At 36.2% G+C, this 13,885-nt stretch overlaps 2 protein-coding genes across 3 annotated transcripts in view; both read right to left on the bottom strand.

Moving 5' to 3' along the window:
* Positions 1 to 358: 358 nt before the first annotated feature.
* Positions 359 to 9,851, bottom strand: abtb1 (ankyrin repeat and BTB (POZ) domain containing 1). Its single transcript, XM_030138131.1, has 12 exons — positions 9,619 to 9,851; positions 8,315 to 8,377; positions 8,170 to 8,225; positions 7,941 to 8,085; positions 7,646 to 7,805; positions 7,469 to 7,514; positions 5,609 to 5,725; positions 3,876 to 3,988; positions 3,685 to 3,783; positions 3,425 to 3,592; positions 1,736 to 1,936; positions 359 to 1,596 (listed from the first exon to the last, which is right to left on the bottom strand). Exons 1-12 carry the CDS (start codon positions 9,672 to 9,674, stop codon positions 1,390 to 1,392), a joined length of 1,431 nt encoding a protein of 476 aa, XP_029993991.1. The 5' UTR covers positions 9,675 to 9,851; the 3' UTR covers positions 359 to 1,389.
* Positions 9,852 to 12,256: 2,405 nt separating this feature from the next.
* LOC115422085 (deoxyribonuclease-1-like) overlaps positions 12,257 to 13,885 on the bottom strand; it is a 7,758-nt gene continuing 6,129 nt past the window's right edge. For both annotated transcript variants that reach the window (XM_030138150.1, XM_030138148.1), the window contains 4 exons: positions 13,875 to 13,885; positions 13,666 to 13,762; positions 13,438 to 13,567; positions 12,257 to 12,960 (listed from right to left, as the gene is read on the bottom strand). The exon at positions 13,875 to 13,885 is cut by the window's right edge and continues 147 nt beyond it. In XM_030138150.1, the coding sequence (XP_029994010.1) occupies positions 12,839 to 12,960; positions 13,438 to 13,567; positions 13,666 to 13,762; positions 13,875 to 13,885 (360 nt within the window). In that variant the 3' untranslated portion in view covers positions 12,257 to 12,838. The remainder of the gene's footprint in view (positions 12,961 to 13,437; positions 13,568 to 13,665; positions 13,763 to 13,874) is intronic.

The following is a 13,885-nucleotide window of genomic DNA, read 5'->3' as shown; positions in this document are numbered from 1 at the left end:
GTGACAGTACTTCACAATTTACTGCCCTTCTCACCTTTGTGAACTTGACAGAAATGAATGGTTGAAAAAAGAGCCTGGAGTCACACAAGTCCATTCAGGAAACATTCCCATGAGTTCAAAGACCTCGGGCTAGTTTATGTAAGCATCCACAATACATGAATGAAGAGTTTTTTTGTTTTCTTTTTGTAGTAAAGAGCTTCTCCATGACAGACAACTCACAACACTAAGAGTGACCAGGCTGATGAAAACATGTGAAATAGCACCACCTTTAGGTATATTTATGAAAAGCTAAAAAAAGCAATGGTGACTCGCAGTCCTTATTTATAAGATATTCTGAATAAGGGAAACACAACACAACTTGTGCTGGTAATACATGTTTAATTTTCTAAATTAAGTGCAATTATCTGTTTGCAACAGCAGAGTGAAACTAAGAAATAAATGGAAGACATCACCATTTTGAAAACAGATCCTTCAATGTCATTTTCTGTTAATGTAGGATTTTACCTTCAAACAATGAGGGGAAAATAGAGCCAACTCAGCACTACATCCTTTGCTGGATTCTGTGTAACAATATTGGTAAGAGCTGTATTATTTTGTGTACACACTCGATGCCATATGTAGCTGCAGGGATAGATTTATCACCACATGGTCAAAGTGCAGCAACATCCTAGAGCAGGACAAGTGCTAAGTGTTCATGCAGGAGGTGTAACAGTGAGGTGAACATACAATACCCTACATTTTAGCATGTAAATTAATCTCCACATGATGAAATTATATTTTATCTGATTCACTAAACACTGTATGAGCTGCAGGATACTAGTCAGACTGTAAATGTATATGTTAAAATGTTTTATGAATGACAGCTCAGTTACTCTATGCCTTTAGCTCATAATTTAGTAGTTAAAATAAATAAATGAAATTGTTACCGAAAATCCACAAATGGTGAACTTTTCTGGGACGAATTCATATTTTAAAATAAACAACAGACAAAATAAAATCATGCATGTGTAATGCAAGCATAGTCTAAGAAGAGCAGATATGATACTTCAAACAAAACAAACAAAAAAAATAATAATAAAATAAAACTCTTTCAGAAACATTATAACAAATCCATTACCATTTACACCCCAGATTTTCAGGTATCTCATACTTCTCACACACAACAAAACTGTTTCTGACATTTCCTGTTCAGAACTTCAAAGCATACTCAATTCTTTGATAATATATTTCTAGAATATACTGTAAATAAAAAAAACTACAATGACACTAAAGCATGTGTTTCTTTTGGATCTTTTTTTTGTTTTTCCCTCTTTCACCACACACTCCCACCAAACGCCTCCACCTCAAAAGCACCACTTAAACCTCCTCAACCACCAACTGACCAACAGTTTAGCAGTCAATATTGATGTTGCAGAGCAGCTCCTCCAAGGCCTCCAGTTTCTGATTGGCCTCCTCGATCGCGCTGTACGTCTGAACGTTACTGGTGATGTGGAAGCGGATCTCGTCCACCAGGGGGACAGAGTCTGTCTCATGTCGCTCCTCCAAAGACGCAGCATCCTCTTTGATCATCTCAGCAAACTCAGGTTTTTCAACCAGCTGTGACAGACAGGTATGAGAAGAATTTATCCTATAGCGATCTGAGAGCTGACAGACAACCTTCAGATATCACTATGCATTAGATAAACACCAATAACCACACATTACAAACAAACCAGTGTCACAGAGAGACACTCACCCGCTCAATGGTCTTTGCCATGTACTCTGTGCAGTGATCCTCCAGCCGCGAAAGACGGAATAGCTTAGCTGTCTTCCACAAGAACAAAACGTTCTCCTCGCACGTCGCCTTAGCCAGTGTCTTCCCACACAGGCGTTTCAGCCCCGGCAACAGATACATGTCAGCCACACACAGCACGTCGAACACACTATCCATCGTTAGCTGGACGTAAAGAACATCAAGTCAGTAGTCAGACAATGAAAACGAGTGTTACATTGTTGAATAAAAGTTTTCATTTGCTCAAAAAGCCTCAAGATGACAAGATGAGACAAGAAAAAACAAACTACAGCTCTGATCAACTTATTGTCATAGAGATGTATCCTCAAACTCATAGCTCAGCCATAAAACTCGGAATGAAAACTAATTGTCTCATCATCATTAGTTAATTTTTACTTCATTCGGTAGTGGACATATGTCTCTGCCATCTTAGACTGAAAATCTTGGACATCTTGGCTTTTAAAAAAAACGGACCTCATCTTTTTGTTTTTTCTTCTATTTCACTGGACAATGAATAAAATTTTTATTAATACTTGAAAGTGATTCAATTTTCAATATCTGAAATCAGAATTTACCCACCGTACCAGAATTTTGACTAATGCGATGATGTAAAAACACTTATTTTCTAACCTTGTCTCAATGCCTCGGTTAAGAATTATCCCAAAATGTTTCAGACTCTAGTTCTTGATTTGCAGGTTATGACAGTTTCCTGCTGTAGGAGCCAATGGTACTTTTCACCATGTTTGAGATGAAGCCCCTTGGTACCTGGTATTCCCTTCAGTATGTATCCATTTCAATATCTTGATGAAATCATTCACTTGCTCATCCCTTACATCACCCAAACTGAAATCAAAGTGCAAATGGAGGAAATGAATTTTGATCCAACATTTCGCAATCCATCTGTTCTTATGCCTTTAGCCCGTCCTCAAACAGATGATCATGATACATGGCTCTAAGGTTGACTAGAAAATATGTCAAAACTTGTACAAGTAAATCTGAAGCTGTTAATTCTACAGAGCAGAGCATTGAGGGGAACAAAGAATCACACATGAGTTCTTCAATCTATGGACCAAAGAAAATTCCAGTTTTATCGTGGCAGTATTTGTAGCGCATCAATTTTTCAGGTCATTTTGAGAAGTCAAAGTCTGGCTTATGTAGCTAATGGCTGTATATTTACTTGTGCAGGTATCAGACATTTTTCTCCCTGCAGTAAAATTTTGTTAATCTGTGTACTCTTTGCTCAGCCATGTGAAACTGAGTCTGTTTACTCTGACACTGCCTTAAAATCGGAATAAATGGAATTCCAAGTGAGGTAACTTATATTTCAAAATCTTTGAAAAGATTATAATGCATCAGAAAATGATATAGGTATGTAGTCAATAATGCTTTATTAGTTTTTTACATTGCTTTTCAGTCACTTTTCCTTTAACTCCCTGCTTTTGTATTTATATGGCTGGAAGTAGGAAATCAGACTGAAAAAAAAAATCCATCAAGTGACTTAACCTTGGAGCTATAAAGGAGCTGCTTCTAATCTACCATCTTGAGACCTCAGATGATAAAATGACAGGCCCATATTTCTAATGTTTTTCCTTTAAGATGGGTTTGCATCCCTGATACCTAAGAAATTACATCTTCAGCCTTAACAACACCAACCTCTGTGTCGTCAGTGTAGATGTAAAACAAGACGTGGATGAAGATATCATGGGAGATGTTGTGCAGAGTGATCACAGAGGTACTGGGATGGGACTGTAACTTCTCCCCCTCGCTGAAGTGATCATTAAGTAAGGCTTTAAAGTAATCACTACGGCCACAGAAAAATGCCTGGAGACACAAAAAAACACAACAAAACTTAAGTATATGTGGGAAAGTGTGGTGTACAACACATCTGAGCAAAGTAGTGAAATATTTTGTACCTTATGACATAAAAAACTGTATCCATTTACTCTGAAGCAGATGTCAGGATAGGTGGGGAAGTGTTTAGTCCCGTTAAATGGAAGCTCTCCAAATCCAACCTGAGTAAAATCAGCAGAAAGACATACAAAAGTAATGCTAAATGTGTCACAGTACCAGCTTTAGTGTTTGTCTCTCACCATTCTGTGCTTACTTGTAGCTCAGAGGGAAATGCACATTCTGCTAACAGAGCCATATCTTCCTGAAGTCGACAGCTGTGAGGCTCCAGGCTCAGGACTTTCACACAGATTCCTGGTTTGTTGGACACTTCAGAGGCGGGAGAATCACAGAAAGTGAGTTTTAAGTGAACTCAGAGTTTGTCAAGTGTAAAAGGAGGGCAACTCTGGATTTTTCAGTATCAACTTAAACTCAGCATTTTAAAGGACTGATATTTTGCTTTTTTAAACGGAATTATGCATTTTAAAACATTTCCCTGTGGTCTACATAAACTTTAAATGCTATGTTTGGGTCTGAATTCTTCATTAATTCAACTCCACAGGTCCATCTTCAACCCTATTTCTGAGTAATGACACCAGAAAGGTCATTTTGAGCGCTGTCCCTTTAAATGCAAATGAACCACTTCACGCCCCACCCCCTCAACGTTGTTAACTGTGCTGCTCTGTCCCGTTCAGCCACTTGTGATGTTAATACAACCAACGACTGAACATTTTAGGTAATTGCCTCAAAGTTTGGACATATTTTCAGTATGGACTACAACCGCTGCTGCTGACACACCGTTATGGTGTACTCAGAGAAATGTTCATCAGAAGTCTTGACCTTATATGTGCAAATGTTGTGATGTAACTAGTTATAGACGTAACAAATTAAGCAGGAATTGAAATGGGTTGTAGAAATCCACTCCATTTTTGCCAAAATGAATATAAAGATAGCTTTGCAGCACCTGGAGGGTTCAAATTCAAACTTTTTGAATTATTGGGGCCTAAATACACAAATAAATGTACCAAAGACTAATAAAAAAGGATTTAGCAAAATATGACCCCTTTAAACTCTGCATTTTAAGATATGCATGCAGAAAATTTATCCTTTCTCAAATATTTGTGTATATATTTTTACCTCCATTGAAGTAATATCATCTATATGTCTTTTGATTACCTGTTGACATGGTGACTCATAGTGTTGGCTCTAAGACTTTTTATTCAACATGAACATACTTGACTCTGAATGACCATTGATCAAACTAACTTTGATTACTTGCAAAACTGAAAGCTCAAGTTTCCTCACATTTGTGAAAGTGGACCTGAAACACTGTGCAATGTTAATATGGTGTATTTACTTTGTACCTGACGTCAAAAAACAGCATTGTATTTATCAGAAAACTGGATTGTTTGTCACCAGCAGGGTGCAGCTATCTTGAAATAAGCTAGCTGATGACCTTAGGTGGTAGGGTGAAGTCTGCTGTTGGCTTGTTTACCAGTAGGAGTTACTGGGATAAACATATGGTTATTGATATAGCTCTAGGTCATAACTCACATCATATGTAATTAGGTCTGGGCAGATCAGGTTCAGATTATGTAAAGAGATCAGATGCTGTCTGATCACATTATGTCCTGTTACTAGGCTGTTTATGTGAAGTTAAATAAATGGAGTGTACAACAGTGAAAGACAATTTAGTTTTTGGATAAATCCACGTAAATAACAAGCTCAATTGCAGTGCCGTATATTACCACTGGTACAAAAAAAAAAAAAAAACTACAGAAATATTATTTATTGTTTCTAATCCTCTTTAACTCAAGAGTCTAGTGTTGACTTCAGACCTGGTTACATACTACTGCTACTGCTTACCAATACTACTACTACTACTACTACTACGACTACTACTACTACTACTAATAATAATAATAATAAAAGCAACAAGTACCAACTTACCAAAGTCATAAACCTGTTTGCATTTATTCTCCAGCTCCTCTATAAGAATGGCCAGTTTGCATTGTTTAGCCAGGCGTCTGCAGTCATCCAAAAGGCTTATATCAATATCCATCCGTCCTGTCACACATAAGTTACAAATGAGTCAAAATGGAGGACAAAACAGCGACTGAATTTGTAAACAAACTGCTACTCACTGCCCAGGACTGAATATGCGGTCGATAACTGTTAGTAAAACTTCTAGTGAAAATCATTCTTTGAAATGTTTAAAACACAGTCATTTAGATTTTTATGTTGTTGTTTTTTTTATGTACTGTTAAATACCATAAACTCTAAAAACTTGCTTGCCTTTTAAACTGACTTGTTCATATTCTCTTTCAAATCCATAAATTATTTTCAGATGTTGACTTAAAGTGAATTACAGCAAAAAAAAAAAAAATTACTGGTGAAAAACAGCGAAAGAATCCATTCCTTAATAATTTATAAAACAAATATCAGCTTTATTTTAAGCATAATTACAAAGATGAATGGTTTGTGAATGAATGCATTTATTGCATACAGTAAATCAAATAACATACATTTTTAGACCATTGTGATAAAGTAGTGTTGACGTTTGTCATAAGTGTGTCTTGTAAAGCTATCAGTATTTTCTTATGAGAACATGAGGCAAATCAACAACTATCATATTGAATTTCAATTTAAAATCAGATTGTCAAATGACTATTTCCGAGGCTATATATTTCAATAACTTTTTTATTTATACATACACAGCCTAACAAAAGAACTCACCATCTGGAACTTACTAAGAAAATATTTCAGATCTTTCCATTGGATAATTACTGAAGTAATTAATATATTTCAGCTGGAACAAGTTGAACTCTAACTGATGTATTTCTTTAAGAGCCATCAGTTTGGTATAGAGCATAAAGACTGAACTGTGTTTCAATGGAAAAAGGTCACGTGGTTTGACGAGTTCAGACTGACCCTGTTCCACAATAATGGACACATCAGGGTGAGAAGAGAGGTGGAAGAAGTGATTACCCATCATGCCTAGAGCCTACAGTACAAGCCTGTGGGGATAGTGTTATGATCTGGGGTTGATTCAGTTGGTCAGGTCTAGGTTCAACATGATAGGTCCATAAAATGAGGTCAGCTGACTACCTGAATATACTGGATGACCAGGTCTGAACATCAGTGTTTTTTTCTTCCCTGATGACACAGACATATCCCAAAATGACAAAACCAGGATTAACCAGGACCAAATTGTGGAAGAGTGGTTCAGGGAGCATGAGACATATTCACACATGAATTGGCCACTAGAGTCCAGACCTGAACCCCACTGAAAATCCTTGTCCAACTATCCATCCTCAACAAGATCTTGGCCTAAAATTAATACAACTTTGGATGGAAGTAAATGTTGTGACAAGTGGTGCTGTGACAATGCCATAGCAAATCCTTCCTCTAATAGAAGTTAAAGAGAGAGAGTCTATAGTTTCCAGTATGCTGTATTTTATTGTTTTTACATTTTGTGCTTTTATATTTATTGTTTTTATACTTATATTTATTGCTATTTATTTGTTGCACTTTGGTAAGGCCATCCTGAACCAATTTTGTTGTAATATGGAGTACAATGACAATAAAGGCTATTCTATTCTATTCTATTCTATTCTATTCTATTCTTAAAGGCAGGTCAACAAAGTCTTGTGTGTTTTTTTTGTTTTTGTTTTTTCGGAGGGGGGGGTAGCTGAGCTGTCTAGGAATCTGATGTCACGTGTTTTTCATTGTGCTGTCAATGCATATATTTGTGTTTCGTCCAAGTGTTTGTGAGTGAATACAACATGTACAGCTCTATCACAAACCCACCTGTATAAAAATACTGCAGGATGGCTGCAAAGGCTGCAGGATTGATCTGGAAAAAAAAAGAAAAAAAAAGAAATTTATACAGATAGCATGAACCGTTGCATTGTAATTGTATAATAAAACAGTAACCACAAAATAACTCTTTTGAAATCTTCATTTATGTTAAGTCTCAGTCCATACCAAAGGATGTTTGAGGGTGATCAGGTTCTTCCCTTTCCATTTGCAGTCAAACATCTCAGTGAAGTACTCTGAGCGTGCGCTGAGAACACAGCGGTGGGCTGGAAATGTTTGTCCATGAACTACAAACTTGACATCACTGTGCTGACCCTGCTCCAGTAACCTACAGTGAACACAAACAAACTAATTAGAACTGAGGGGTTGTAAAACAAAGGGAAAAATGAAGAGAAACAACTACCACATCTTCTGCTCTGACTGATTTTACATAAAGTCACATCAATAGGCCGTTGACCCTTACGTGTGCAGAAAGTGGCTGAAATCATCACGCTGCATGGGGCAGGTAGTGACACAATTGTAATCCTTGAGAAGGCGACGAATGGCATCGCTCAATGATCCGTACAAACACCTCTCGCCATCAAAAGTGTTGGCTTCACACTTGGCACCTGCAAGCAAACCAAATAATGTATATTTCATTACAGGACATTTATAGGTAAATGCTCCGACTTAAAATTCATTTATAGCCTTACCACTAGCCAACAAGTATTGGACCAGCTCCTCGTGGCCACAAAGGCAGGCATAATACCTGAAGAAAAAGAGTGTTCATAATTCAAAAAGGAAGATTATTATGCTATTTTAGCCATAGAAAAAACTAGTTGCCTACATGGTACTTACAATGGGGTGCTGTCCCATTTATCTCTTACATTAAGGTCCACATCTCTTTGTTCAACAAGATACCTTAGAGGAAAACAAAAAAGAAATGAGACACACTGAAGTCTCATTACAATGCATAGAAAAAGTTAAAGATTTTTAACAGAAAATAGTTTAATAAAATAAATGGCTTCATTTCCACTGCAAAGAAGAATAGATTTGTCTGTCTGTATGTCAGTCCAGTGTGCACAATTTTGGACAAATTGTCCTGATTTTTATTTTTTTGTGACTTTTTGATGATACTGACTGCAGATTATTACACTTTGGCTGTATTAACCAGAGTCAAACTCACGCAGAATAGAAAGTTTGACCTGCGATCACAGACTTATGGTATTTAATCTTTAAATTGAGGCATCTTTAGACCATTGTCTACCAGACAACAGCAAACCCAAACAAAATGCTCTGTGAGTGCTTGCTAATTAAAAAAATATATTTCTACCCATGAAGTTAGGTGAAACTAATTAATTTAGGACTGGACTATGTGGCATTCAAAGACCACTCTTCTCATTCCACAATAAAGCACAAACCAACCACATTATGACCTGTGTTTTCCTCCTTTTGTCCAGTTGGTGCCACTGGTTAGTTCATCTAACTGGTTCCTGGGGGATCCATAAAACTGGTTTTTCAGACTAACTCAAAACTGGTGACTATTAAATCTAATAATCCAACTAACTGCCATAAAGTGACAAACTAGAAGGACCTGTTACTGCGACAAGCCTAGGTAACCAGTAAAACTAAGTCACAAAACAAAAAAAGCAAAACATGGGTCATAATGTGGGGCTTGTTACTGGTTTAATAAAACTGTGAAATGAGAAGATGAGTGGAATGTTAGTCCTGAGTGTACTAGTATAGTCTGTGACTTGCATGGCACAGTACCTTCTAAGACCTGCATTATTACACTCCTTGTAACTGGGTCAAGTTACGTCCAAGGACAGGAAATTTTACACATACCACCCTGTTAAGTATCTGACAGCTAGTAACGACCCAAGTCATATCTGCAAACTGGACAGACAGCTCAAGTTAGCTAAAGTTACCAAGTGGGTCAGGGTGACTCAGGTTAGCAAGCAACTGTGCATTTGCAAAGCGGTACGGTTAGCCTGGAGTTAAGCTATAGCCGCTGACCACAACATGCCAAATAAAAAGACCAAGAGGAAGAAAAGCGATGCTTATACAGTTAACTAATATCGCACAATGATGAGTTAGATTCAAGCACAGAAAGGCAACACTGCAGTATCTCCTTCCGAGTCGTCAGCTGAGGTCTCGGTTACCTGACTCTACAAATGTCGCCCTTTCTGCAACTTGCAAACAAATCGTATACATCCATGATCCCCGCGGTGTTTTCGGTCCTCTGTAATGCATTGAGACGGCCTGTCTATCGGACAGGTGTACCGTTGGTGCAGCTTCGGAGTTTGTTCGGTTGAAAGTCAGATTATTTGGCTGCAGCACCTCCTTGCACAGTTGTTGACAAGATGTTGGGGTCCTCAATGTTTTGGTCGAACAGCTCCGCAGTCACGTGATCAGTGCTTCCTTAACGTGATGTAAAAACTGTGGGATTTTAAACACTCATGACAACACAGCAGAGGTTTACATCCTTCCCGCATCATAAATAATTACCAATTTATAGACAATAACTCCAACATCCAATATAAAGTTTAGTACTACCTCACTAAGTTATTGATTCTAGCCAGAAATACTCAACTTTTATTTAACGTTTTGCGTTAATATCATTGAAGCACTGAGAACCGGAGCTCGTATTGGTAAGTGAATGCATCATGGATGTTTTTCCTCTGTATGTATTAAACGTTTTAAAAATAGTTACAGCCAGTTAGATTTCGATTTCTGTCTAATTTATTTTTATTGATATTATCATTATTGTCTTTATTTTTTATACTATGCACCAAACCGATCTATGTATTTATGTCTTGTTCAAAAGGGGCACAGCCCTTTTTTTATGCTGTTGGTTTTCTTCCAATGCTTCATGTATATAGAGTTGAAGTCAGTATGGTTGTACATGTCAGTCTGGTGCTCTGCTACACCTTTGTGCTGCTGAAGTAGTCAGTGAAGCATCAACAGAGTTCTCAAAGGTGTAATGGTATATGGGCTTTGGTAAATGGGCTTGGCCAAGCAAAAGTGAACATCAGAGTCAATTTCTTTTTCCTCTAAAACAATATTTTGATTACTCAACATGACAGACATATGGGTCATTCCAGAATTGGAGGACATTTTACGTCCCACCCATCAAATTTTAAATAATCCATGTACAAAATACTAAAACATGGAGTTTCTATGTAAATTTACTCGTCCTGAGACCAAATCTAAAAAAAAAAAAAAAAACTAGGAGAAAAGAATGTTTGTAAATAGTTTTTAAAATACCAAATAAGTCTGGAGTACCCCCCAAAATTCCATTTTTCACTTGTCCCACCCCCCTGATGACCAAATTGAATCTCAAATAAAACAGTTAAAATGATTTTTTGTTTTTTGGTATGATTTGTTTCACTGCTGTCTCTTGTAGATATATATATATATATATATATATATATATATATATATATATATATATATATATATATATATATATATATATATATATATATTTATATAATTTCTAAAACTGTGTTCATTTAATTTGTACCTGAATTACAGCTGGATATATAAGAAAATACATGAGAATGCAGTGTAAATTAAGAACAGTAAAGGTTGCAAATGAATGTATCCAGCGTAAATTCAAAATGTAAATTGCAATGTGTAAATAAATATGTTCAAAATATATGCCTGTGTCTAATCTTATATTTCATCATAATCAAATACTATAATGATTTTGAATGTTATTTATTATTAAAGAAAAACAACAGAAAGATATGTATTAAATATAGAAATGAAACATATGTCGCCAAAGACTGATCATTTTATCAGTATCTTGATAAAATCTTTGAATATTATTATGGTGCATCAAACTGAACAAACACCTCACTCCATTACTTTTTTGGATTCTCACTCCGTTACCATGAATTAATGTCTTTTAAAACTAAAATAAAAATGATATCATTTTCATTTTTGGATATAATGTACTGTCATTTATTAAGAAACGCATGGTATGCTAAATATTTGCAGTTTCCTTGAAGAACAGCGCTTTTTGGTATTTTTTCCAAACCTTGAATAACTGCTGTATATTTTTCCTCACTCCATTACTTTGTCAATGATAATAAATTCATGTTTTTATTAAATATTTGGTTATTATTCCTTAATGCCATGTTAAAGTACTTGCTTAGACCTACAATTTAAGCTATTATGGTTGCTGCTAAATTCCTTTTTAAAAACAGATATGGAATGATTAGTATTGCTGCACAGTGCTTTCTCACTCCATTACTCGCTTGGCCTGGCCCATAAATGGGTGAAGTGGGTATAGTTTGCTGTGGGCCAGGATTAGAGCAGAGTTAGGCCTTGGTTTAAACTGACTGGCTGCTATCTTGGCTTATGATCACATACCATCCTGTTTAAAATTAGTCGAGTAAGTTGTGTGGCTCTAATACCAGTGAGCCGATAGTCGCTACCTTCACCACCTTAGGTTAAAATGAGTAAATCACTGAATTCAGTTTGATATCTGCAGGGCAAAATGGAGAGGAAAATGCCCTTTCTTGAATAACAAATGCCAAATTCTATCTTATTCATAGTCATGTTTATATTTTAGATAGGATTTATAGTGATAGAACATTTTTCATCATGGAAATGTGTTCCTGTAAAAGTGAAATACTTGCTGCCTCTCATATGACCATTCCAGACCAATCAATGATGGTCAGATGGTTAAGGGTGTTTGTAGCTGATAAATATGTAGTAAGTGAACAGCATAAATAATAACACAATATGTTTATATCCATTCTGACTCTTCACTGTACAAGTGTAGCAGTGTAGAGGCCAGTGTAGAAATGAATAATTGCGTTTATTTTTTTTTAATAATTACAAAGACATAAACAACTTACAAGAAAATTTCTTATTCTATTTAGTAAGTAGTATTTATGTTGACATAATGTGTTTCTTTATCTTAAAAAAATCCCATTTTCATGCCTACAAAAGTTAATTTAGTGATATTTTGTAACAATTCCTTTACACCTATGAATCACCTATGCATACATAAATTGTACCACATCCACCCCCTCCTCTCCAAGCACACCCCCAGGGCTTTAGAATGCACAATGACCCTGGTGAAAGTTTATACCAGCACCAGTTTAATTTCAGTTTTTTTGCATTTACATAGTGTATCTTTGTGCCAATATAATATATAATTTTAACAAATCAGCTTTCAAAATCAGACATTTTTCTAAATCAGAATGCTGAAATGTAAAACCTTTACATTCAAAAGATGAATATATGCATTAAAAAACATATAATGATATATACTACTAAAAAAAACATTTCAAACCAAATGGATATAATGGAACAATAATTCCAAATAATTTAGGATTACAGCATCCCATGGTGTTCATCCACCGCTCACTGGTTCATTTGCAGTTTAGCAAGTTGATGTCTCAATAAGCAGATCTGTAGTTGAAGTTTTTCTCGCTCCAGCAAGAGGTTTTCTTTCTGCAGTTTTAACACATCAGCCTGTAAATCATCTAAAAGAAAACACATATGTATGATTTAAGGTAGCAAATCTGTAATAAATGCCTTTGAGTACTAAAACACCACATGCCCCTGTCTCAAGAAGTCATGACAGTAGTGTAACACTTAGCCTAAAAAGTACTAAAGTAGCTAAGTAGAATTCAGTCTATATTAATAGTATTATTTACACCAAAATGTTCTGTACAGTGACTCAAGGGTTGACTAAGCCTCTGTCTCTAGCTCTGTAATGCCGATTCATTACCAGCAGAGGGATTATAACTCACAAAATTAGGGAGATTTTATCATAAACAAATAAAATCCAAGGCGTGGAACAGCATTCTTTGTCATTGTTAGCTCTGATGTTTACCACAAAGGCATCCCTACACTGTCAAGTTGCAGCATGTCAGAAAATTAATCTCAAGTACAGCTCATTGATACTTCCCTCCACTGAAAGAGTGAGTAACTTAGTAAATCCCAGCTCTGCTTCATACCTGTAACAGTGTTGGTTGCAGATGACTGTTGACTTTGAAAAATGTCAGTTTGGCCCTTCTGTGTCATCCAGGAATGAGAAGAGTTGAGTAATTCTACCTCAACAGGGTAGTGATCACTCACTTTCAGTGCCTGCAAGTGTAGGAATATGAGATAAAAAATATTTAAAGACTGTGCAGAAACCATATGTGTTTGGGAATTGGCAATTTCTTACAAAAAGTAGAGCTCACCATTTCCTCTGTCATACCAAACTCTTTATGGAAGTTAAAGGGCTTGGCTGAATGTGGCACAATGGCTGCCACCATGTCTTCCCCATAGACAACAATCCTATTAAAGACACACATTAATGATCACTGTATATAATTACAAAACCCACTTTGTCCTTAAAACATTCCTCAACCCTTTGCATCCTTAATAGAGTGCATTAATATTTACATGCCTGTCATAGGT

The sequence above is a fragment of the Sphaeramia orbicularis genome, chromosome 7, assembly GCF_902148855.1.
Source record: "Sphaeramia orbicularis chromosome 7, fSphaOr1.1, whole genome shotgun sequence".
Lineage (NCBI taxonomy): Eukaryota > Metazoa > Chordata > Actinopteri > Kurtiformes > Apogonidae > Sphaeramia > Sphaeramia orbicularis.
This window is presented reverse-complemented; position numbering and strand designations above follow the sequence as displayed.

Coding starts and splice junctions, on each gene's coding strand:
- abtb1 (XM_030138131.1), bottom strand. CDS start 9,674: ATGGATGTATACGATTTGTTTGCAAGTTGCAGAAAGGGCGACATTTGT. Junction 8,378..9,618: donor GGCGACATTTGTAGAGTCAG/GTAACCGAGACC, acceptor TTTTCCTCTAAG/GTATCTTGTTGAACAAAGAG. Junction 3,784..3,875: donor CATTTCCCTCTGAGCTACAA/GTAAGCACAGAA, acceptor GATTTTACTCAG/GTTGGATTTGGAGAGCTTCC.